Source organism: Cheilinus undulatus, linkage group 13, assembly GCF_018320785.1.
Source record: "Cheilinus undulatus linkage group 13, ASM1832078v1, whole genome shotgun sequence".
In the NCBI taxonomy this organism is placed as follows: Eukaryota; Metazoa; Chordata; class Actinopteri; order Labriformes; family Labridae; genus Cheilinus; species Cheilinus undulatus.
Window position 1 is genome coordinate 37242570 of NC_054877.1, and position 24442 is coordinate 37267011.

At 40.3% G+C, this 24442-nt stretch overlaps 1 protein-coding gene across 1 annotated transcript in view; it reads right to left on the reverse strand.

The window, feature by feature from the left end:
• LOC121520660 (probable G-protein coupled receptor 158) overlaps window positions 1–24442 on the reverse strand; it is a 149543-nt gene that overhangs the window by 30134 nt on the left and 94967 nt on the right. Inside the window, exon 7 of the mRNA XM_041804218.1 lies at window positions 11336–11574. Within this exon, the coding sequence (XP_041660152.1) occupies window positions 11336–11574 (239 nt within the window). The remainder of the gene's footprint in view (window positions 1–11335; window positions 11575–24442) is intronic.

Here is a 24442-nt window from a genome sequence, read left to right on the forward strand (position 1 = left end):
CAAACCAAAGCGTACATTTAGAGCTACACACTTGCTTTGCTTGCTAGCATACAGTGAAGTGAACGCCAACTCTGTGTTTGCACAAGTCTATAAAGTACTTACAGTGATTACACAGCATCAATATTCATGACCAGGCTGAGTCTATAAATCATCACTCATTACACGCTACTTAGCCTCTGAATAGGGGTGCATGGAAGGCTGTTTGTGTGAGAGAAAGGAGAACAATTCAGACTAATGCAGATTAATTGTTGATTCAAATGAGCTGCCTATTGTTGACATTGTGGATTGTGTTTTGCATTGGCTATGCTTTCTCTGCATTTCAAGACAAATAGAAGCATTTATTCATTTTCTAGGAGGACATGTGTTATTGCATCAGTACAAGTGGAAATACAGGAAAACCACAGAATACATTTTCACAAGCAGCTGAGCTGTAAGAATCCTCCAAAGCAGCTCCACAGGGTACTTCCTGTCCTTCACACCAGCATGTTCACACTGTCTGTCAGAGAGAATAACAGGGATCCCTCAGTCTCGGCTTATTTGTCAAACACACACAATGATACACACCAGTGTTGATGTGCAGTTACCAAACTCCAAGCGCGAGTTGAGCTTTGAGTTTCCAGTCCTCCATTTTAGCTCCTTAAATTGTTTATACTGTGATATTAAAGGCCTCTAAGCTGAACCACAGATGCTTTATAAACTAAAAAGTACAGAACACATCAGCTTTCTTTAATATTCTCACACCATTTGCCCCATCCATGGTTAAAAGACTAAAATCCGTGCATCACTCTGACAATAGGGCAGTAATCAACCAAAGAAAAAGCTGACTAAAAGTACACCCACCGATCGATTGGTTGTTGGAGAGAAAAACAACTGCCTGTTGTCTTTAGATCAACATAATCAGTCACCATAAGTGCATCCAAGGTCTCTTTTGTATTCAGTCCTCGGTCAAACCAGAAGTAATTTCTGTGTTGTCTCAGAGGGAGCCTGTTGATTGACCTCCCTTTGTTTAAAAAAAATCAATCAATCAGATGAGACCATGGTCATGACACTGCCAAACAGTGATTAGTCAGGGAAGCCAGCTGCCCTCTGGCTTTATAGTGTGGTATCAACGTGACTGAAATGAAATAACAGGAGATTCTGATAACAATGTTAGCATGGAAGCAGAAGATTGGGAGTTAAAAAAAAAATCTTTTCTTAATCTTCAGCAACAGATTAGCATTACAATGAAAGGCATAGATTGAGTTGGACTGTTATTAACAGAACATTATGGGAATATAGGCCTTCTTCCCAGTTGTTTCTGGTGAGGAAGGGTCCCTACAGTCTTCAGTACCTGTATAGACTGGATAATGGGGCAGGTAACAGACAGGAACTGTGGAGTCATTTAGCGATGTCCAGGTCTTTACTAATGATGCTCTTAACTTGCTGAGTCAGGAGGCCGAAACGTTGGGTATGCCCATCTCCTGGGCCAAAACAAAGAACCAGGCATTTGGGGATGCCTTGGATGCTGCCACTGAATCTATGTCTGTGAATGGTGGCAGTATGGAGAGATGGGGCATGGGACAAGCCTGGAGGATGGCCATCAGGAGGCCAGAGCAGTACAGGACCAAGGATGGCGAAGCGTAACTGGTATTTACTCCCATACCTGACCTGAATCCACAATCTCCATCTGCATACATCATGCTTTTCATTTCTTAAAGTCCCTGTGAAGTGAAATCCAAACTTTTTGTCTTAGCACTCTAAATATGTTTGAAAAGGTTGCTGTAAACATGTGAAAACACTGAGATCTATGTGTGACTGGTTTTTTTATTTGGACTGTTAGAAAGTTGCTCACCTCTTTCCTGGATTAGTTTTATTAAACAGGGCAAATGTAGGAGCCGATGACAGCTACAGTGATGTAAAATCATTAAGCAGTAAATCTCAGAACAGTCCTGTTTAGCTGATGTCACTTCATTGAGAGTTAACAGCCAGCTACATGTTGTGTTTTTGTTCACTGTGAGGTAAATTTCCCAAATCCGTCAGGCACAGTAGCCTACAGGTCATTAAATGTATCATAACAGAGAGATTTGTGCCAGAAAACAGTCAATTTAATCCCCAATTCTGTATCTCTGCTCCAGCAAGGAGCTGTGCTCTGATTAGAAGCATGTTTTAAATGTGAGAGGATTGTATTTCTCAGTAGTGGGTGGGGCTTCAGCTCATTCAAATGACACACCCCCACCATCCTGGAGCAGATTTTACTATCTCATTTTTTATGATTTTGAAGCTTAATCTTATAAACTTAGAGTTGTTTTTCATGACTGAAATCTGGCCTGGTGGTTCATACCACAGTGACCTGTCATACAACAAACTTAAAATAAGACTTTTTAAAATCACTTTATAAGGACTTTAATGCACATTTCGTTCCTTAGGGTTGTGGCTCTTCAGTTTTTTGTTAGTGTTGCTCATGACTCAGACAAGGTCGAGTATCACTGGCATAGAGGCTCTCAAAATTGGATTTGCACAAGTGAATTGAAATCATAATAAAACCCTGATGAAATACTTTATACCAAGGTCTTTTTTTCAGTGTTTCATCACTGAAAAAATGCAAATCAATCTTGATTTTTTGACATTAGTGTATCCCTTTTTTACTCTGGGTCTTGGTTTGGGAACCAGTGGCTTACATGTACGCTCATGTTGGTGTCTTAACTGAAAACTGGTGGCTCCAAGCTTTACATTTTTTGGGCTGAGTATAAAACAGGAGCTAATACCGCATCTGGTTATGTTACATTTCCTTGTAGTAACTTACCAACTTAGCTCAGAAAAAGACAAAGAAAATTAAAATAAAATGCATGTGTGCTTGTGGCTAGCATACATGCAAAAACACAAGGACGTGCAGAGATTAAAAAACAGAAGGATAATTGTGCTGTGCATGTTGAACTCCATTAAAAGTTCTGTTTTATCCTCTGAAGATGCTCCTTTCATCTTCTTTTTTGTCTCTAAAGTGTCCTTAACTGTCCTCCCCTCCCTCCTCTTCTTCTGCTGGTTCTGCATCGCTGCCCACATCCCTGCAAGCTTCATCCTTCACACGCTTCACTCTTCTTCCTCCTGTCTTTCTCTTTTTCTGCCTGCCTGTCTGTCTGTCAGCTCTTAGACACAGAAAAAGCTCCTCTCAGGGATCTGTCCTCTCCCGCTTTCCAAACAGGATTAGTCTCCCTGCTGTCAGAGCGGCTTCAGCGAGGTGCCCATCACTGCCTCCTGCTTCGAGACACAGTCATTAAGAAGCTACTGTATCACACAAAAGCAAGGCTATCGCTGTACTCACAGGGTACTTTGGAGATATTACCTGCAACTTTCCACAAAGAGGTTTTTTGGGGAGTTTTAAGCCTCACAGATGGGGTCAGAGAAGAATGGATAGAGTTTATTTATTTTATCTGGCAGAGGTACAGATTGAATTAAAGGAAAAAATTATGCAAAATACAGTTTTTCAGGCTTTTCTAACAAAAATATGTGCCCCTGGCCTGTCCACAATCCCCCCAAGAATCAGAAAAAAGGAACCCCCCCCCACCCTTTCCAAAAGTGTGTGCTCAAACAAGCGGTCCTAGATTTTCCCCTCATGATGTCATGTGGGGAGTTAGCACCGCCCCGAGGTTTGCTTGGCCCTCCCTGCTTGGAAGAAAGTCCCGCCCTCATCCATTAAGCCCCATCCATTTCCTGAGAGGGGCGGGGTCAGACAGCTCCATATTTAAAGCCACAGACACAGCCGCTGAGTAGGGCTAAAACAGAAGGTTTTGTTTTTGTTTTTTTTTTTGTTTTTTTTTAAGGTTTATTTTTGGGCATTTTTGGGCATTTATTTGATAGAAGAGGATAATGGATAGAGTCGGAAACAGGGACAAGAGTGGGGGAGAGACATGCGATAAAGGGACTCAGGCCAGATTCGAACTGTCGGCGTACATGGGGTGCACCTTTACCACTTAGCCACCAGCGCCCTGACAGAGGGGTTTTTTAGACTTCCAAAATCAAATACTGGAGTATTTATTCAGCTACAAACTTCACAGGCATGTTTTGGGGACCTCTGAGACCAATATAAATGTGTCTTAAAACGGTAAAATATGTGACCTTTAAGAAACCAAACTTGGACCCTTTATGGATATTTGTGTGCCGTTTCCTGGTAATATTTATCTGGAAAAATTAACATGCACAAGAAATGTTTCTTTGAGAATGTCCTTTTGTGTACAACATAGGGCATTCATGAGCTAATAATATGCAGATGAAAACCCCCAATTTATATCTAATAACTTTAACAGCAGACTGTATGGAAAAATTGAAAATGCAAAGACTGCAGGTCATTTTTGAAAAGCTTTAACTATTAATCTTCTTTCACTGGATATCATTGCTTACATAGTTTATCTTGTCCAGGCTCGGCTCAAACATGCATTCAACAGCACTTTGTATCAAATATTCATGCATGTGTGTCACATCCTCATTCCTTCATTTTCTATTGCAGTTAAAATGAAAACTGCTGCACTACACAGTGTGAGGATTTCTTATCTTGAATCCACCGACCGGCAAACGGCGAGGGGAGGGAGTGGGCGTTGGTCATTGTAGGTTCAAACAGTCACGGAGGATCAGCTGAGCTCTGTTTCTTGACTAGCTGCCACACAAAGTGTCAGGAGCAATAGCAGGACAATTTTCACTTAAATTGGGCCTTTTAATGGCAGCGCTCAACTGCACATACACTACATATAAACCTTTGTTAAAACACTAAAACTACATGGTGAAGTGAATTTGAATGCATAGAAGGGTAGCCCCTTGAATTGCAGCATCTCTTTTTTAAGGGGGTCCTTGGCAATGACAGAAGTGACTATTTATTTCAATTGAATTCTTACAAGTTTAACACTTTAGTTTTAGAGCTTGGACCACATATAAGGATGGTTTACTTCTTTTATATTATTCTTTAACACATTATGTAGTGTCAGACTATGCTGCAACAAGTCAGCCATCCTTCACACTTTCTCTAAGCCATGGAAAATCCCACAATTTTTCAATAAAACCTGATAGTTAGAAATATTACTCCAGTGCTGAAAACTGTGTTGAAACCAGCAGGATGGGACCAAATTAAATTAGAGGGAAAAAATTAAATCTCTGTGCTCTTTTTCTTGCAAACATATTGATTTCAATGAGTAAATAATAACAGAAAAAATCTTGGGGACTAAAAAGCCAATGATAAATACACTGAGAAATTTCTTCCTTTCACACTTGCCGACATAACATACAGTGAACTTGCAAAAGGGGGGTCCCTATTGGGAATGACTGCTAACAGGGGGTCCTTTGTATGGCTTTGCATGAGTGTGGGAGCCTCTCTTATAGAGGGATTAGTTTAAACAGGTGATTCTAGGGGACTCACTTTCATCATCGGGGCTTCCATCCATAGATATTTGTGAATGAATATAAAGAACTCCATGAGGTGTGGGTGTAATATAGAAGGCTATGAAGTATGCAGGCTGAGAGCAGAGCGGTGTATGAGCATTCAAGGTGAGCGTCCTGTAGCCGCAGTACAACAGCTACACAGTGAGTAATCATTCAAAGTTTGGATTGGAAAGCCTGCAGTGTGTGGTTAACATCTGCTATCTGATTCACTCTCACATGTTTTCTTATCTTCCATAGAGCATGTTTTCTATGATAGATTGTTGTCCAGGTGAGATTATCCTCTGTAAAGTCCTAATGGAGAAGCTTGTGCTAAAGGTTAATCAAAATAAATGAGGCACCCTCACCCTCTTTGGTGTTCAGCTTCACTGCCAGTGGAGCGTTAGATTGTACATCCTCTTCATCAGATTATCCTCCATGTTAAGGTAATGTGCAGTATCATTGTTAAATTCTGTAGTTCATTAGGGAGAATAATTGTGTGCCTAAATATAACAGGTAAAGGTGAAGGGAACAACATTACCATCAACACAATCAACACAAAGAGGGTTTTAAATGTGCATTTCAGGGTTATTAGAGAGCATTACAGCTCAAATCTTATTTATCATACCTCAGCCAAATAAAGAACCTCCAGACATTATTTTGTCACTTAAACTTTGAATGCACCGACCTCAACTGCTTGATATAAATTCCAAACTTCAAACACACCTCTCTGTTTGTGCGCAGTCTATTTTCTGGCTACACCCTAAGTGTCCGTAAAGAGACCTGCATCATTGGAACGGATGAGATGGATAAGGGGCAGCTACATTATTGACAGCTCAATTCTGTGAGGTTGGAGATTCACTGTTTGCCTCTCTGTGTTCATTATTTTCCATGGTGTGCAGACTGTTTACCTTTGACCAGGCTGCACTGAAGCCTGCAGGCTTTTAAACACTCACAGCTCAGTCTGTGTGATGCCACTACTCATCCAAAACCTGATTTTAGAGATGCCTCAAGTCAACAACTTTCTTCTCTGTCTCTATAGAATTTCTCGTGTTTAAAATAAAATTCAGTCCTTTAATTTTAATAACTAAATACTACACAGATATTAGTTGATTCAATTTAAAGTGATACGCTGGCTTCATTATTCAAAATCTAAATTGCACACAATTTTTCTTACCATTTCTTCGTTATGTGATTGTTGCAAATCTGCTGAGGGCTCTCTGTCCCACCTTTTATGGGCATGTCCAAGACTGTATAATTATTGGTTGAGATATTCAACAGGTTTTTAACAGGTGTTTAAACCTGACCCAGAGATAGCAAAGTCATAGTCCTTACAAAATCATAGTCTCTCTGTGGACCCCCCAGGGTTGCGCTGAAGATCTTAGGTGGGGCGCGAGCCTTTATCTGCTCCGAGGCTGCCAAAATTAGATTTCGAATTTGAAAATATTGACTAAAACCACAATAAAGAAGTTAAGTAGTGTATACAAAGGTCTTTAGATAAGAAGAGCATGCATATGCCTTTTTAGGGGTTAACTAGTGAAACAATTAAAATCTATGTTGTTTTTTGATGGCAGTGAGTCACTTTTTGTTCTCTCTGATACTAAATCTCTGGAAATTGGACACTGTGCCCCAGTTTACAACCTGACTGACTGACTAACTGGTGTACTACACATGGAGAAGATACAGTGTGGCGTGATGGACAGCCTCAACAAATTTTTCAATATCTGGCAGCCTTTTTTTGGATCATCTTGGTCGATATTGTAGAGTTCCTTAACAGTGAAAAATGTATAATTTACTGCTTACCTTTCTCTTTTTGAGACATAATACTGTGCTAGTGATGCAGTGTAGTTAAAGGTCTTCCAATCCCTTTTTTGTTGTTTTGTTTGTCTTCTTTCAAATTTATTTCCTCATTCTGTTGACAAATTTAAAAATCTCAATAAAAAATATTTTTAAAAAAATGAAAATTTCATACACATACACATATACATATACCAGCTGCTTTATTAGGTACACCTGTTCACCTGCTTGTTAACACAAATAGCTCTCAGCCAATCACATGGCAGCAACTCAATGCATTTCAGCATGTAGACCTGGTCAAGACAACTTGCTGAATTTCAAACCGAGCATCAGAATGTGGAGGAGAGTACTGGTCTGAGTATTTTACAGACTGCTGATCTACTGGGATTTTAACACACTACCATCTCTAGGGTTCACAGAGAATGGACAAAAAAAAAGAAAATCCAGTAAGTGGCAGTTGTGTGGACGAAAGTGCCTTTTTGATGTCAGAAGTCAGACGGGAGTGGGCAGACTGGCTCTGGATGAAAGAAAGGCAACAGTAACTCGAATAACCACTCAGAGAATACCATCTCTGAGTGCACATGTCGAATCTTGAAGCAGATGGGTGGGGACCGGCTGCCACTCCTGCCAGCTAAGACGAGGAAACTGAGGCTACAGTTCACCAAAATTAGACGATAGAAGAATGGAAAAACGTTGCCTGGTCTGATAAGTCTCGATTTCAGCTGTGACATTCAGATGGTAGGGTCAGAATCTGGCGTAAACACATGAAATCATGGATCCATCCTGCCTTGTAGCAACAGTTCAGGCTGCTGGTGTAATAATGTGGGGAGTATTTTCTTGGCACACTTTGGGCCCTTTAGTACCAACTGAACATAATTTAAACACCACAGCCTACCTGAGTATTATTTCTGACCATGTCCATCCTTTCATGACCACAGTCCACCCATCTTCTGATGGCTACTTCCAGCTGAAAATGCATCATGTCACAAAGCTCTAATCATCTCTATGGTGTCTTGAACATGACAATGAGTCCACTGTACTTCAATGGCCTTCATAGTCACAGATCTCAATCAATAGAGCACCTTTGGCAGGTGGTTGAACAAGAGATTCACATCATGGATGTGCAGCCGACAAATCTGCATGATGCTATCATGTCAAAATGGACCAAAATCTCTGAGGAATGTTTCCAACACCTTGGTGAAACTATGCCACAAAGAATCAAAGAAGTAACGAAAACAATCAATGGTCCAACCTGGTATTGGCATGGTGTACCTAATAAAGTGGCCAGTGAGAGTATGTCTTTTTAATTAACCTTTATGTGGGATACAAAACAAAAACTGAAGGAATTTTATGCTCTGTAAGAAGGCTTAGCAAAAGAAAAATAAATTTCTCCTGGCTGACCCCCTGCTGTTTCTCTGCTGCAGTGATGGAGAGTGTACTTCAGGGTGCATTGATAGGAAGGCTGCTGAAGTGTCTGACTCTGAGCATTTCTGCTTTCAGGTTGTCCATGTATACGTCTGTCTGGTCCATTCTTGAGAACACAATAGATCAAGAATGATTTGAAGGATTTTCTTCAAACTTTGCACAAATGTTCAGTCTAACTTGAATGAAGTCCCCCTAGAGCTTCACTTCTACCGCAGTCTCCTCACCCTCACTCAGAGCAGAGAGCTCGCTCCCCTGCCCATCCAGAGAACTCTCCTTCGTGAATGCTCTTTTTTATAACAGAAGGAAAGGGAGGGGGGCAAGCGGAAAGTATGAACACAGAGCCAAGACAAGTTAGTGGTGTTAAAAGACAGAAGTTTGAGATGAAGACGGATGATTTGGTCTGAAGTAAACAGGACTGATTCTGTCATCTGGTAGTGGTTTGGATCTCAAGAGGAAGATGAAAAACTACACGCAATACTCTGTAAAATATGTTGCAATATTACACCGAGATTACATCAGAAAGCATATCGCCAAAGACGTGTAAAATAATCATCATTTTTATAAGCAACAATAGTAAACATGACAGAGAAATCATTTCATACCTTTCAGTACAAAATAAAAAACAGTGAGTATTTCATGATTTCTTTTTAGCTGACGGCTTGTCAAGACTTTATCTTTATTTGTAAAACCTTGTGAGTGAAGTCTTTTTTAAAATAAAAACGCGTGCTAAATTCAACCTGATATTTTTTATCAATCCAATAGAAGGGTCTACTTCAGGGGTCATCAACTCTCTCCACATAAGGGCCAGCTTTTTCTTGACAGATGCTGTGGGAGCCAGTCATTGACTTAAACTAAAATGAAATTAATATTGTTGTCTAATTAGGATATTCTTGTAAATCATTGTCCTTATCTTCCAAAATTAATGCAACTTTAAGCCCTTAACAGTGAGATCAATCTAAGGGGGCGATTGAAATATTCTAGCTACATATTTCTGGGGCCCTCATTATGTCCATCACTTAGGTTGATGCCAATATGCTGTGTCATGATTGGCTAAAAACATAAGAAACAGATCTACTGCGTAGATTCTCAGAAAGGGCAATTGCACAAAAGAGCCTTACATGAGAAACTGATTGAAAATAATCAGCTTTAATCATGATAAAAATGACAACGCCTCCAACTTGTCCAGAATGCAGCAGCTAGGCTTCTAACTGGTTTTAACAGACGACATCACATCACCCCTATTCTAGCATCTTTACATTGGCTTCCAGTTAGTTTTAGAATTGATTTTAAGATTTTTCTCATTACTTTAAAAGCACTAAAGGGTCTGGCTCCAATATATGTAACAGAACTTTTAACCCCCTATGAGCCAGCCCTCACCCTGAGATCCTTGGGTGGGGGCCTCCTGGTCGTTACAGAGTCGAGACTTGTAACTAAAAGTGACAGGGCCTTTTCCATCAGGGCCCCTCGACTTTGAAACGACCTACCTGAGGAGAAAAAAACTAATTTTTATAGACTTGCTTTTATGTGATGTCGTCTCCTACTCCTTTTATTCCTTTACTCATCGTTCAAACTTTTCATCTTCATATTTTTTACCATTACTTTTACTATTTTACTGTTGTTGTTATTGTTATTATTAATTCATTACCACTTCTGATCTTTAGCTTGTTTTTATCTTTTATTCTTCTTATTCATGTTTTAATATCTCTTACTCCTCTTATTGTTTTGCTTTCTTATATCCATGATCTTGAGTTTTAATGTAGGCAGTTCTTACTGGTTTTTGCTTTCACCCTCTTGATGCATGTATCATTTTGGCATTTTCCTTCCCCAGACTTATTCGTTTACATTTGTTTTTACTTTAGGATTTTACCTCTATTAATGTTTTTAGTTCTTATTGCTTCTCTTTTACTTGCCTTTTAAAACTTCAGTCCCTTTGGTCTCAGGTTTTTGTGGTTGGGTTCCTGTGTTGGCCGGGTACTATGGGTTCTTACGATGTCTCGTGATTTCCTAGCTCTTGTGATATCTCAGGACATCTTGTTCTAATGATTTCTTAGGTTTCTCAGTTCTGGTGACGTCATGGGATACCAATACTCTTATGATTTTGCTGGGTTCTGCTGCTTTGTTTTTCTGCATGTCAAAGCACTTTGTAAACCCTTATTTTTAAAAGTGCTTTATAAATAAAGTTATTATTATTATTAATTATGCATTTACCATACCAAACTACAGGGATATTATACTTGTATGCTTCTTGTTTGATAATGTTGAAGGTTTTATCTAAATTTCAGGGGAAAAAAATTTAACAAAAGCTTGCCGTGTTCTTTCCTTCTCAAATTTTCTAGATGTATTAATTCTCTGGGGACTGCATGGGAGAGCCTAGGGGGGCTAATGTGGCCATCTCTTGTCTCATATTCATCTTTTCATGTCAAACACAAATGTTTTCAGTCCACAGCAAAAATAAAGGAACTGGCCTCAATGTTCCAATACTTTTGGAGGGGATTGTATTTAATGCACAATACAAGCATTATGTTCAAAGTATCTCTGGTGCTGCTCATCTGTTTTCCCACCTAACCTTGTATGATTTTTTTTTCACAAAGTTTCTAATCTAAAACTTTGTCTTTAACGCCACCTGTAGAAGCTCCAAGCCCAAGATCTCCTCACACTGAGGTGTGAGATGGATCAAAGTTTCCTCACTTGTCCTGTCACTCTGCATCAGTAACATCTACAGAAACACACTTACCGACAGCCATCATGTAGTCCCAGCGGTCCAGCAGACACATGCTGAACTGCAGACCCTCGGGGGTAAGGCCTGCTCCAATCAGAGCCCGGCTCAGCTCCGGGTTCTGGCACACGGCGGAGGTCCAGGCTACCAGGAACCACAGCACCACCAGTAGGATCACAAGGAGCAGCCGCAGCACCCTCCAGCTCGTCATGTAGGGCGTCCTCTGAGCCGTGCGGGACAGGAACACCTTCAACACCCTGAGAGAGAAGAACAGACGCCTCAGTATGAGAGAGACTGAACAATGAGCAGTGTAGGCAAATATAAATTATGGTTTATTCTTCAGTGATTGACAGCTAACACCTCCGGCTGTAGCTCATGCCCACTTTAATTAAAACTCCTTTGTTTTTTGAGAGTGTTCGGTATAATTTATGTTGTTATTTCTCCAGAGCTGTGCGGAGAAAATAAACGGAGGGTATAAGTATGTCTGAAGGAGGAACAAGGAAACAGATGTGCTTTTTCCAAAATTAAACGGGAAATTAAACGACTGGAATTCCTTAAGGGTGTACGTATTTTCTTTTTTCATGTTTCTGTTGGGTACTTGAGTATGCAAAAACAACATACTGAATGCATGCACAGGCAGTTTATTTATAAGCTATGACGCACAGTATTTACCATCTTATCATGAACGCAATGCCTCAAGGAAGGGGAATTAAAAAAAAAACAACAAATTAGCTGGAATAAGATTGTACAAGCCTAAAAAACACCATCTTTGATTCCTGTTTTCCTCACGTTGGCCATTATCTTCTTGTTATTTTGAATCTAGAAGTGACCATGTTGGACAGCAGGGAAGATAGGCATGGTTATGTTGAGATCCTAGTGCAGCAGTGCCAATCCCTTTTTCTTTGGAGCACCCTTTTAGTATCTAAGAACAGCTGAGCCAGCTAAGGACCCACACACAAGAGTGATTTATCCCTCACACCCTGGACCATACCCCACCTTCAACCTAAATGAGACCATAGTTAATCAAACAAATGTTATGCTAGTATGGTTTGTGTTCATTTTCTTTCAGCCAGTGCAACAGTTTGTGTTTGCATGTTGACATTTATAAACCAGTCTATTTTGAGATGATAATATGCCTTTATGTATACAAGCAGTAACCCACACAACACCATCTGCAAGAGATTTTTTTTCAAGATTTTTAATTTAGTGGTCTTTTATGATTTTTTGCAGATAAGATAGTGGATAGAGGGGGAGAGTGGAGAATGACATTGGGTAAAAGAGCCACAAGCTATGTTAACTTAAAGAGGCCTCAAAGTCTACATAGTTGTTGATGCAAAACCTCTTTCTTTAGTTTTTTTAATATGCCACAAAATGCCCATGTATTTAGTGGGAACGAGATATCCGTGAGCAGGGGTAGAAAAAATGACTTTAACTGAGTAATTTTTAGGGTACTTTACTTTTATGAGCATTTTGAAATAAGTACTTTACTTCTACTTATGTAAGTTTCAACCATAACTGTACTCTACTCTAAAGCACAATACTCTTGTACTTTTTCCATCTCTGTTGACTACACAGTAGTACATTGCAAGAGTATGATTCCACATCACATCCTAAAACAGCTGTTGAACAAAGCAAAAACTGGAGTTTGATATAACAGGGTTAAACATTTTAGAGTTGCTACCCCCAAAGTTTAATTAACCTCCGACAAGGAGGTTATGTGATCGGGTGAGATTGTTTGTTAGTTAGTTTGTTAGTTTGTTTGGTTTTTAGCAACATAACTCAAAAAGTTATGGATGGATTTTCATGACATTTTCAGAAAATGTCAGAAATGGCATAAGGAAGAACTGATTAGATTTTGGGAGTGATTCAGATCACCGTCTGGATCCAGGAATTTTTTAAAGGATTCCATACTATTGGGAGATAGGGCTAATGGCAGAGGTCTGCGCTGTTCCCACTTTACACCAGGAGATGGCGGACATGAGTAACTTCAATCCCAGCAGCATTTTGGGTGTTTCTATTCAAAGTTTTGGAGTTTATAGAGTTTGAAAGACGCACGCCCAGTCGAGGAGACGAGTCGGAGCGTAACAGAGAGAAGGAGTGAATTGTAGCGAGAATACTCACAATGCTGGGAGGAATAGAGGAATATTCACCCTCTGCCATGACTTCCAGTTGTCCAGTGAGACCATGGGTGAGACTGTCAGTGCATCTGCTGGGACTGGCAGGCAATGCTTCCACCATGACAGTTCACACATAGCAAAGCCAATGCTTTGCCTCACTATGTTTCCACCCCACTGGGGAGGGAGTAATTGGCAAATACCGTGGTGGCGGGCACATGGGGACGGATCCAGGAATTTCTTAAAGGATTCTTCACTATCTGGAGAAAGGGCTAATGGTGGAGGTCTGCGCTCTCCGAGTGCTTTTCTAGTTTTAACTCCATTTTGTGTGAAATGGTCTCCATCCGCAGCTATTTCAAATATGGGCAGACGTGTGGACAGGGTTTCCCATCATGCTCTTGGGCAGAATGTTTGGATTTGGTTTTTGGGGGTTTTGTTGAGTTTGGATGTTGTCTGTTGTGCAGTGATCCCAGCTGGGGTTCTTTCCTCATGTTTCGGAGGAATTATTGGTTTTCCGTTTATGTAAGAAATATTTGCACCATGATTGAAGTTATCCACTGAGCTAGAGCCTTTTCACATCAAGGATGACAAAATTAAATGCCACGAAATGTGAATGATTCAGAGACGAACTTTGATGTGTCTCTTTATGCACATTGGGCAAATTATTAGCACAAAAAATGCCTCTGGTGGGAAAGGGCCTTTAGAGTTCCCTCCTGTGACTTTAGGTGTTACTAAAGGACGCATAGTGTTCTTCGTCTGTATTATTGCCTAGCTATGAGGTTGACTCTCTGCTTCGTTTTTTCCAGAGGAGATCTACCTTACCACAGATTTCCAAGAGTGACTGATGCTCTGTCATATTGTAAAATATTTACCCCTTTCAAACATGTAGATAAACTATATTGTCACATCCCCTGGTTGAGTTAATTAAGTTTATTTTTTGCCTCATGTTTCCAGTCTTTCCCGTTCCCTGCATCTGTAATCACCTCTGAGTGGCTGCACCTGGTGATCCCCGTCTTGTTGTCTTCCCTCTCCTTCATACCTCTGTGCGAGATCGCCTTGTTCTACTCCTAGTGTGCATTACTTTCGAGCCTTATTTCCTGATAGATTCCTGGTGTTTTGACCTTAGTTTTCTGAGTTTGCCTGTCGTTTCTGTACTTTTGCCTGAGATACTGACCTCCTGTGTACCAAACCTTGCCTCCATTAAACGGATTTGAACTTTTACCGGTGTTTTGTGTCTGCATCTGAATCCTTTGTCTGGCATTTTGTGATATAGATATAGATATAGATATATAGATATATCAATTCAGACACTGTTAAAGTTTTAAATCTAAATGAGTTTAATTAACACTGCTAATTTTTGCTGTGAATTTAACTTTATTATAGAGGTGTGACTTTACCTGAACAACCTGGTTGGAGAAGGAAAGATAATGTGTTACTGTACAACTTCTTAGTAGCTACTCAGTGCTTTGTAATTAAAGTCGACTTTAAATTAAACATTCTTTTACTTTTACTTCAGTAGATTTTTAGACCAGTACTTTTACTTAAATAAATTGTAACCAGAGTAATTGCACTATAACTTGAGTACAATAATATTGTAATTTCCACCTCTGTTGACTACACAGTAATATATAGAGAGAGAATGATTCCACATCACATCCTAAAACATCTGCTGTACACAGCAACAACTGGAGTGTTAATATTCAGGGTAAAACATTTCAGAGTTGATTTTAACTCTCAAAGTGTCATTTAAACTTCCGTGTGAAGTTATTTGACAGTCTTGATTGACCAGTGTTAGTTCAACTCTATAAAGTGTCAGCTTTTCTACACTCCATCCAAAGCCATTACAAATCTGGGCTGATGAGTGGACAGCGTTCCCCATCATGCTCTTGGGCAGAGTGTTTAGATGTGTTTTATTTGTATTTAGTTGAGTTTGGATGTTGCCTGCTGCACAGTGATTCCTGCTGGGGTTGTTTTGCTCATGTTTGCGAGGGAGTGTTGTCGTCTTTAATGTGAAACACATTTGCATTATGAGTGAAGTTATCCACTGATTTAGGGCCTTTGTGCATTAACAATGATGTGGTTAAACCTGACAAAAATGTGAATAATTCAGAGGCGAATTTTCTCTATGCACACTGGGCAAATTACTGGCACAAGAAAACACCTCTGGTGTGCAAGGGCCTTTAGAGTTCCTGCCTGTGATTGAAGTGTTCCTGAAGGAGACATAGTGCAGATTCTTCATCAGTATCCATTCCCTGTAACCTTGCAAAGCAGATGGATACGCCCATTTCCTTGTTTTTCAATGGCAAATCCATCTTGCAAAGCTCCTATCTGAACTGTTTGGGCCTGGTTAGAAAGTGGCAGGACCAATCAGCGAGAAGGGGCAGTATTTTCAGGCGCAGCAGCAAGAGCTGGTGCAGTTATGGAGGAAGAGATTAGCATTGATGCTGCTAAAGTGCCAGTTTATAAGAACTTGACCACATTTCTTTGTCAAAAGAAGAACAAAGAAATGCAGTGAGTTGTCGAGTACTTACATGTCTATAGTTGCCATGTTTCGCGTTAGTTCTCAGTAGCTGTGCACGCGCAGCTTAATAGCGGCTACATCACGTGTTTTGTTGCACTGATTGGCCCGTAGAGATGTGACAGACAGAACGTTTACCCGATCATCCTTTTTTCTAAGCCTCTGGCTTTTCTCAAACGTTTCCTATTGAAGCTTTCCCAGATGGATGTGTGAAACAATTCCATTTGGCGTGTCAGGTTACATTCCCTGGCTATGAGGTTGACTTTCTGCTTCGTTCCTCCCAGAAGCCACAGATTTTCAGAGGGTACCAAAATGAAGCATCAGAATCTGTGTTGTATTTTGGTCCGGTAGGTATCAAATGTGTTGGCACTGACACCATGTAGATACTGGATTTTGATGCTTTTGATACTCTAGGCACATTTTAAACCCTTACACCAACTTTTGTTAGCATTAGCATTAGCACATACAGTGCGTCTGTTGCAATAAGATGTTACTGTGGAAAATTCTGTTTTACGATTCCTAAAATCATTCAAAGACATCTCATTCTCACACTTGTAGTGTATTTATTTAGTGCTTCTAAGTAAGAGGTCCTTATTTCTGTCCAGGCTGGGGTGGGACAGACATCGTGACAACAAATGCAAACAGTTTTGTTTGTTTGTTTTTTTAAACCAGTCTGAAAACATATTTTTTCTTAAGGAGTGAGGATGAGAATTCCCAGGTGGATGGTTTCTTGTAGCCAGCCTCTAGAGGACAATTGAGGAACTACAGCTTTTCTTTTTTAACTTCTGCATTGGCTTAATTTTTTGGACACCCCAGGGTGCTGCTTGGTCTGTTTTGTTCTTGGGGCATTTCAGTGTAAATTAGGATCAATTCTAAATCATGTTTCATACAGTCTGATCCCTTTTCCATATAGAGTGACTGCAGGTTTAAGGTGTCAGCACCGGCTTTAGATGTGACCCTGACAGTATATCCACTTTTTTTAAACGTGTTATAATGTGATCGGATAATGGGTAGGACATCTAAATATGGGCAAAGACATCATGTACTTGTATAAATATCACATCGTCTTTTCTCTCTCTGCTCCTGTGCTCTCTTCTGACTAGCCTGTGACAAATCTGTCTCATCTCTGAAACATTCGAGGGGACCAGGCTGTAACCGCTCGCCCCGGGGGTCACTTTGCACACCCTCCTGCTGAGAATAAAAACTAATTGGTAATTCTGCCGAGGGAACACTCCAGCAGACCTCTGACCCCCTCTCGTCTCCCATCTCAGCAACACTGGCGAGCAGAAAGTGAGAGTGTGGGTCTGAATAGATGCTTCAGCAGGCAGACTCAGAGGGAGCTGATGTGAAATTCAAATGTGATCATTGACAACACTGGATGTGTGAGTGTAGACTGAGAGGGAGCTGAGTTATTGAAAGAGAGAAAGGCTCACTCACAGGTCAAGTTAATAACCAGGAGGGGAGACGACACATGACAAGAAGATAGAGAAATAGAAATCAGGTGAGAGTAAAGATATGAACAATGATCATTTCATCACAGTTTTCCAGTGTATTTTACAAATAAATTATCATTTTTGACTTTGGCTCTTTGACTTTCTTCCACTTTTATGCCTTCAAGTCTTTAAATTGAAATTATGAGAGAGCTGAGGAGAAATACTGAAACTTAACAAGAAAAATTTACCTGCCACATTGGTGGACATTTTTACCTATTAGAGCACTCAGTGAGCATCTATCTATCAATCAATCTTTATTTGTATAGTGCCAATTCAAATCAAACATTTTCTAAAGTCAAATTACTTACAAAGACCCAACTTTAATCCTAACCTTGCAAAGCAGATGGATTTACCAGACTCCATCTCATCAGGCAACTCCATCTTGAAAAGCTTCAGTCCACAACACTTGTGCTGAACCAAACACTGCTAAAACCAAACAACGTGATTGAAGGAAACCAACTATGTGCAGGGTTCAGTTGGACTCGAAAACATTTGCAATGGCTGCCTCCAGAGTGGTGATTAGCTCGGATGTAGCTCTAGTATAGCGTCAGTTTTACTAAACTTGGCCACATGCTGTATGAAATAAAGAATTAAACAGCACTTGGATGCGTCAGTCATGCGTCATGCGAGTTTTAACGATGAGCGGCAATGTTGCAGTCGGGCCAAAATCTGGCTTAATTTGTAGTCTGAGCTGGTGGAGTGATTAGCTCGGATGTAGCCACAGTGGCAGTTTTATCAGAACTGGACGTGTCTTCAATAAAACAAGGAAAGAGAGCCACACTGAAAGCTTACCATGATGGAAAAGATCTTTTTGCTCTTCTCCCGATCTGCTTTGCGATCGTTATGGGTGGAGTTTGCTACCGTATCCAATGGCTGCTGCCAAGGTAGCTGTTAGCATGGATGTAGCTAAAGTGGCAGCTTAAATAGAACTGGACCATATATCTTTTTTTTTTTTTTAAAGAGCAAAGAGCCACACTGAAAGCTTCTCTTTGCAGAGAAGATGTATTTGCACGTCTCCCAACTGGCTTTGGCATCAATCTCATTCACTGAAAAGTTCCGAAATTAACGATTAGCAGTAACCTGTCTCTAGGGAAACGTCATTTTGTCTGGTCATTCTGATTGGCCCATCATGAATGTGACAGACAGAACGTTCCTCCTGTCACCTTCTGATAAATTATTTTAAAAGCCCTGCCTTTCCTAAATGTTTTCTGTGACTTTTCCAGATGAATGTGAAATATATCCATTCAATGGATATTTGAAACCATCTATTTGGTGTGTCAGGTTACATTAATCCACTATGATCTGAGCACTAAGCAATGTCCAGCAAAATTACATTGGCAAAGAACAACTTCCTCTTAGCAGGTGGAAACCTCAAGCACAACCAGACTCATGTTGAACAGCCTTCTCCTAAAGAGCTGTTAAGCTGGCACACACTACAAGACAATCGTTATGATTTTGGACCAGATTCCACCCTTCTGATTAAAGTCAACAAAGGATGATTATGAGATGGTTCTAAAGATTATCTCAACAGATTTTACTATGATGTGTGAGTGTTAGGAGTAATATTATCCTCTCCGATCTGCTCAGAAGACCACTGGAGCAGCTCCAATTTGAAAACACATTCAGTATTTATGACCAGATATCCTGTTGTGTGGGGGGAGTGCTATAACAGGAGTGCTCATTAAACATTTCCTATGAAATACAACAATCAAACTGATAAAGAAAGCTGTAGAGAAATTGCAACCAAAATGGATGTAGCAGGTAGCAAATTGATAGCCGCATTTTGCATGTTTACTCCAAGGGTACTTTCACATTAGGCCTGATTGTTGCTGATTGTGGTGTGTTTCCTCCCCCTTTCCCCTGCTGGCTTGCTTTCACACTAGCAACATCAACCCATGCCCGGGCCCACTTGCTCATGTTCTCAGTCTGATTTAGCAGGCAGCAGTATGTGCGTGGCTGGTATACAAACCAACCAAGGAGGAGAAAGAAGACCATGGCAACCACTCAGGTCATGACCTGAGCAAAGATTGCCCACATGGATTTAAAAAAAAATCACTTTTTAAGATGCCAGCAACATCACTCTTTGTAGCTACACACCTACTGTATGTGCAGCTCAGAGGATTAAATAGGCTCCACTTTATGAATAAAACAGTTTTTGAAGTGACAGGAGACTTTTATTGCCTTTGCACCTCATCCGACTGACCCAGCTTCTGTTCATTAGTAAGATGAGTCATAACTGACTGTTTCTTGGCTTGATTTTGATGATTTCCACCCTTCATTGAGGAAAAATGTAAACAAACTGCTGCGCTGGGGAAAGAATTTTAGTTTTTATGATGGTGTCATATAGCTGACACAACTCCCTGCACCATATTCATGCACAATTACATTCACATCTCAGCCAGAGTCCACTTGAATCTTTCTTGCTCCCAAAGTGGGCCCAGACTTAGTGCCTGCATTCACACTGACCAAAACGAACCACACTTTGGGCTCAGTTCTGGGACCAGGCCGTAGTGTGAAAGCCTCCTAAAGCTGAGGTGGGAAATTATGAAGTATACTTTGTTTTACTTGAGTATTTATTTTTCTGACACCTTTTTTCTTTACTCCCATTTGAACACAAATATCTGTACTTTCTACCGGTTACACTGTCAAAACAGGCTCCTTACTTGTTTCAACCTAAACAGATGATGCCATGACATAAAGAACAAATCTACACTAGAGTTGCCAAATGTATTAGCTGGGACTTTCCATATTTTGAGCTAAACTTGATGTTCCAAAAAAGACGCCCCATGTCCCATATTTTGACGTTACTTCTCTGTTATCACAGGTTAATACTTTACTGATCCTGGATCTGTTCTTATGGAATCAATCACAGGCATCTCGCACACATCAGTTATACCTACAGCACTGGCAAAAAACTGTGATTAAAAATGTGGATAAACTTGTGAAAAAGACAAAGTTTTACAGCTAAGGAATGGGAAGCTACAAAGATGTTGTCACTGAAGATTTAATGAAAGCTTTCTGCAGTTTATGCCGCTGGTAGTTTTTAGCGGTCACAGAGGTGAGATGGCCAAACAATAGCAAAAGTTGCCAGCAATATTCGTGCAATTTTTGTGGACATAGACAACACCAGAAGATTAAAAATTGCAGAAAGAGAGATGCATCATATGTACCACACACATATGGTACAGGTGCAGCACAGAGCTGATTAAGGGTGAATCCCATTTCAACCCCTTAACCCTTCCCCTTAGCCCTACCCCATTGTCTAACCCATTTCCTAGCCCCTTGAAACAGAGTGGTTAGTGGTAGGGGTGAAAAACTTCCCTTAAGGAATGAGACGCCACTTGATTACTGTCCATCATCACACATTGCCGATAAACAGTGAGTCATTAGAGGTGACAATAAAGTTTTGACCATCTCATTCATACTGTGGATCTCCGTGTTGATCTCCTCCATATATTTATACAGTTAACAGCCATGGTTTACATGTGTACTGACCAAAAATACAATAAACTCCCATCTCTAGTAGCTAAAGATTGAATAATGAGAAAACACAAATGTTGTGTTTTCTATAATCATTTATCAAAGCTGAAAATATTTACATTTACATGCCACCTTCCTCCGCTGTGCCATTTCACAAATGAACACAGTGCATGGTGGAAATTCATCATACCCCTTGTTTCAGGTGTGGTCCTGAAAAATCTTCATTTCAAGGGCTATGTAGCCCTTAAGTCAAAAGAGAATTGGGACCAAGGTTATTACAGTTAACTTAAACTAACTAAATAACTAAAACCAAATTCAAAAATCATTTTAGTTTACTGAAACTAAGCTTTAAGCTTTCTATTTTATAAAAATAGAAACTAAGGAAAAATCCAAAACCACACAACTTATCTCATTTTTGAAAAGAAAACAACTCACTGCTGTTCTTTGTTCTTCTTTTAACAAAGAAATTTTGTCAAGTTCTGATAAAACTGACGATATAGCAGCATCCATGCTAACGTCATCCACCATAATTGCACCAGCCTCTTCTCGCTGCTTGCTTACCACACGACACTTCCCCGCCCGAAAGCACTGCCCCTCGACACTGATTTGTCCTGTCACTTTCTGACCGGGCCCAAACTATTCAGATGGGAGCTTTGCAGGATGGCCAGTGAGAAACACAGAAACGGGTGTATCTATCTGTTTGCAAGGTTAGGTAGAAATGGGACTGACGCTAAAAGTGAACTTCATGAGTGGAATATGGCCTGTCATGTAAGGACTTTTCTCTAGTGTGTGAAATAACTAAAGACTCTTTAAAGCAGTTAAAAGTAACAAAAAATTTCCATAAAAAAGTGGTCTCTCTTTTGAATTTAAAACCTTTTTTATAATTATGAAAAGGCTTAAAGCTGGTTTATCTTTCTGTTTATTTTAACAGTTCTCAAAGGACTGGATTTTATATAATGAGAGTTGAAACTAGAAAACTGCACTTGCTAAGACTAAAACCAGATCACTGTCACATCTTCCCTTTTGGGCAAAAAAAAAAAAAGGAAAAAAAAAACATACAAACAAACAAATAGAAATGAACATTAAAACATTACCACAACCTCTCATTCTCTTACAAACCAGAAAAAACAATGCTGCAGCATTTGTGTGACTGCACATATGACTTAGCATGACATGGCACAGGTCCTGGAATATTCTTTTACTGGGAAACACATAAATAATCTCTGTTTTGATGCCATTTATTCTACTCCAAAATGGTTTTCACAAATTTTATATGATTTACACAAATTTTCTGCATGTGAGCTGCATGTGGAAACAAAAACCTTTTGTCCAGATTTCTGTCTAGGACTATTCCTATGTGAAGTAAGGGTGAAGCGATGCAAAAATACAGCCAGAAATATTCAGGAAACTTAATGTAGGTGAGCAGACGGGTATGATGATGAATTTATTACACAACCAGAGGGCGATCAGTGAAATCGTGACACTTCCTTTCTAACTTAAAAGAATATATGAGTGTTTTTTTTCTGTTGTTTTTTTTTTGCGCTGTGTCTTAACACCTCATCATCTCTCCACCTCTGTTGTGACTTGTGTTGGGCAGTGCATAGTGAGTGAGTTGTGGCAGAGTAAAATAGAGTGAGCAGGAACTGTTGGCATTAGCAGAGGTACAGTTTAACAGTGTAAGCTTGGATAGCTGATAGTTTTTTTTTACTTTAAGGGCTACCCTCAGTGCCATGGGTGACCACCTTTATCACATATGACTTAAGCCAGCCCTGCTGTGGTGATAAGCTAATTCATCCCTCAGTTGGACCGTTAGATGTCTCCCAAGAACCGACAGAGCTCCACAGTATCAGCACTCTATTTGTGGTCCTGGCGGGTCAAACAGACAGCCAACTTGTCAGAATTTGATAAAAAGTTCATCAGTGTGTGTACAGCCTTTTTCCTTGCAGAGTACTTTGGGCCAAATATAAACATAATAAGGAGATAATTCCTAACCGAGACCCTGAGACCTCCTTCTGTGAAAGCTTGAGGGGCCCTGACAGTGGTGGACCCTGACCAAATAAACAAACAAGATAGCAGAAATGAGGAAAATTTTGTGAGGAGAGGAGAAAGAGGGGAGAGAAAGAGAAGTAGGAGAGGAGATTCACACATTCAGTGCTTAAAATTTCTAAAAAATTCAGACAGCCTGCCTCTGAAATCTTCCTGAGTGGCTCGCTCACATGTGTCCCTCACAGTGGGAGACTCTCCCTGTTGGATTGGGGGGGGGGGGTCAGGGGGTCCCAGGAGGAAGGACATGAATTAAAAAGGAAGCTTCAGAAGACAGCTTAACATTAAAGCATTTCCAAGATGGCAGACTAAGAAATCGACAATAATGACAGTTTTTGCCTTTTCTGAATGTAAATGCTTTTTCTAATTGGTCATTTTCACAGCATCAACAAAGATCAAACTGGTCATCCACCAGTCACATGATATAAACATCATCATCCCTGTAAGGACTGCCCAGCATGCAATCTTTATCTCCTATAGTAACATCCAGCCATCCATTACCTATACCAACCTTACACAAATGTCAGTTCACTGCAGCCCAGTTTGAGACTTGAAAATTTTGTAGGGACCATCGAAACCATTCAACCTCAGGAGACTAAAAGAACAGTGGCCTGCTTGAACCACATGTAGTTCAGACAATTTATATTTTCATTGTACATATTCAAACATCAGAGGGCGCCTGCAGCAGCAGGCTTTTCCCTCATTGTTTATCCATAGAGTCTGTATCAGACACCAATTGCGCTACTTCAAATAAACAGGATGAGAGTGGTTTTAATCTGTGAATGAACTCATACAGCAGATGTATACGAATAAAAATGCAGACATAGTTGGCAAATTAAGGCGATTGGCCTACCCTGGTGTAGTCGCTGTCTGCAGTCTGTCCACCACTCCTCTGCTGAGAGAGGAGTGGATATCCTCTTTCCCTCAGCCACAAACTCTAATTAGCTGCTGCTCACTTGTCGAGGACGGTGCTGATGGGTGGAAACTGTAAACATGTGTGCAAGAGGAATTTAAAAATTAAAGCGTAGCTCAAAGGTGACGGTGTAGATCGTTGTTCTGACTTTCTATTGATCTGATTGGGTAGTCAACCAACCAATCAACGAATCGATATACATCGCTAGATCGTTACACCTCTAACGAACAGTGAGGAAAGACAGATCATGCATGGACATTTAGTGGAGAGCAACAAATGCAGGGATACGCCTGTCTGTCTCAAACGTTCTAAAGTTTCCTCTCCACTACTGAAGAGTGCTGTGTATGACGCTGCTCTCTGCTGCTCTCACACAGAGCAGTGTTTGTCACGTTGTGTATTCCAGAGTGGTTTGTTGCCTCGGCTCCTGTGCTTGTGTCCATGCCAACTGCTGAACAGTCCACTAGCCTCATAAAAATGTGACTTTAGGGGCGAAAATTAGACTTTGGCAGAACAGATAAGACAATGGGGCTGCACAGTAGTCTAGGTAATTAATGGGGAACACTG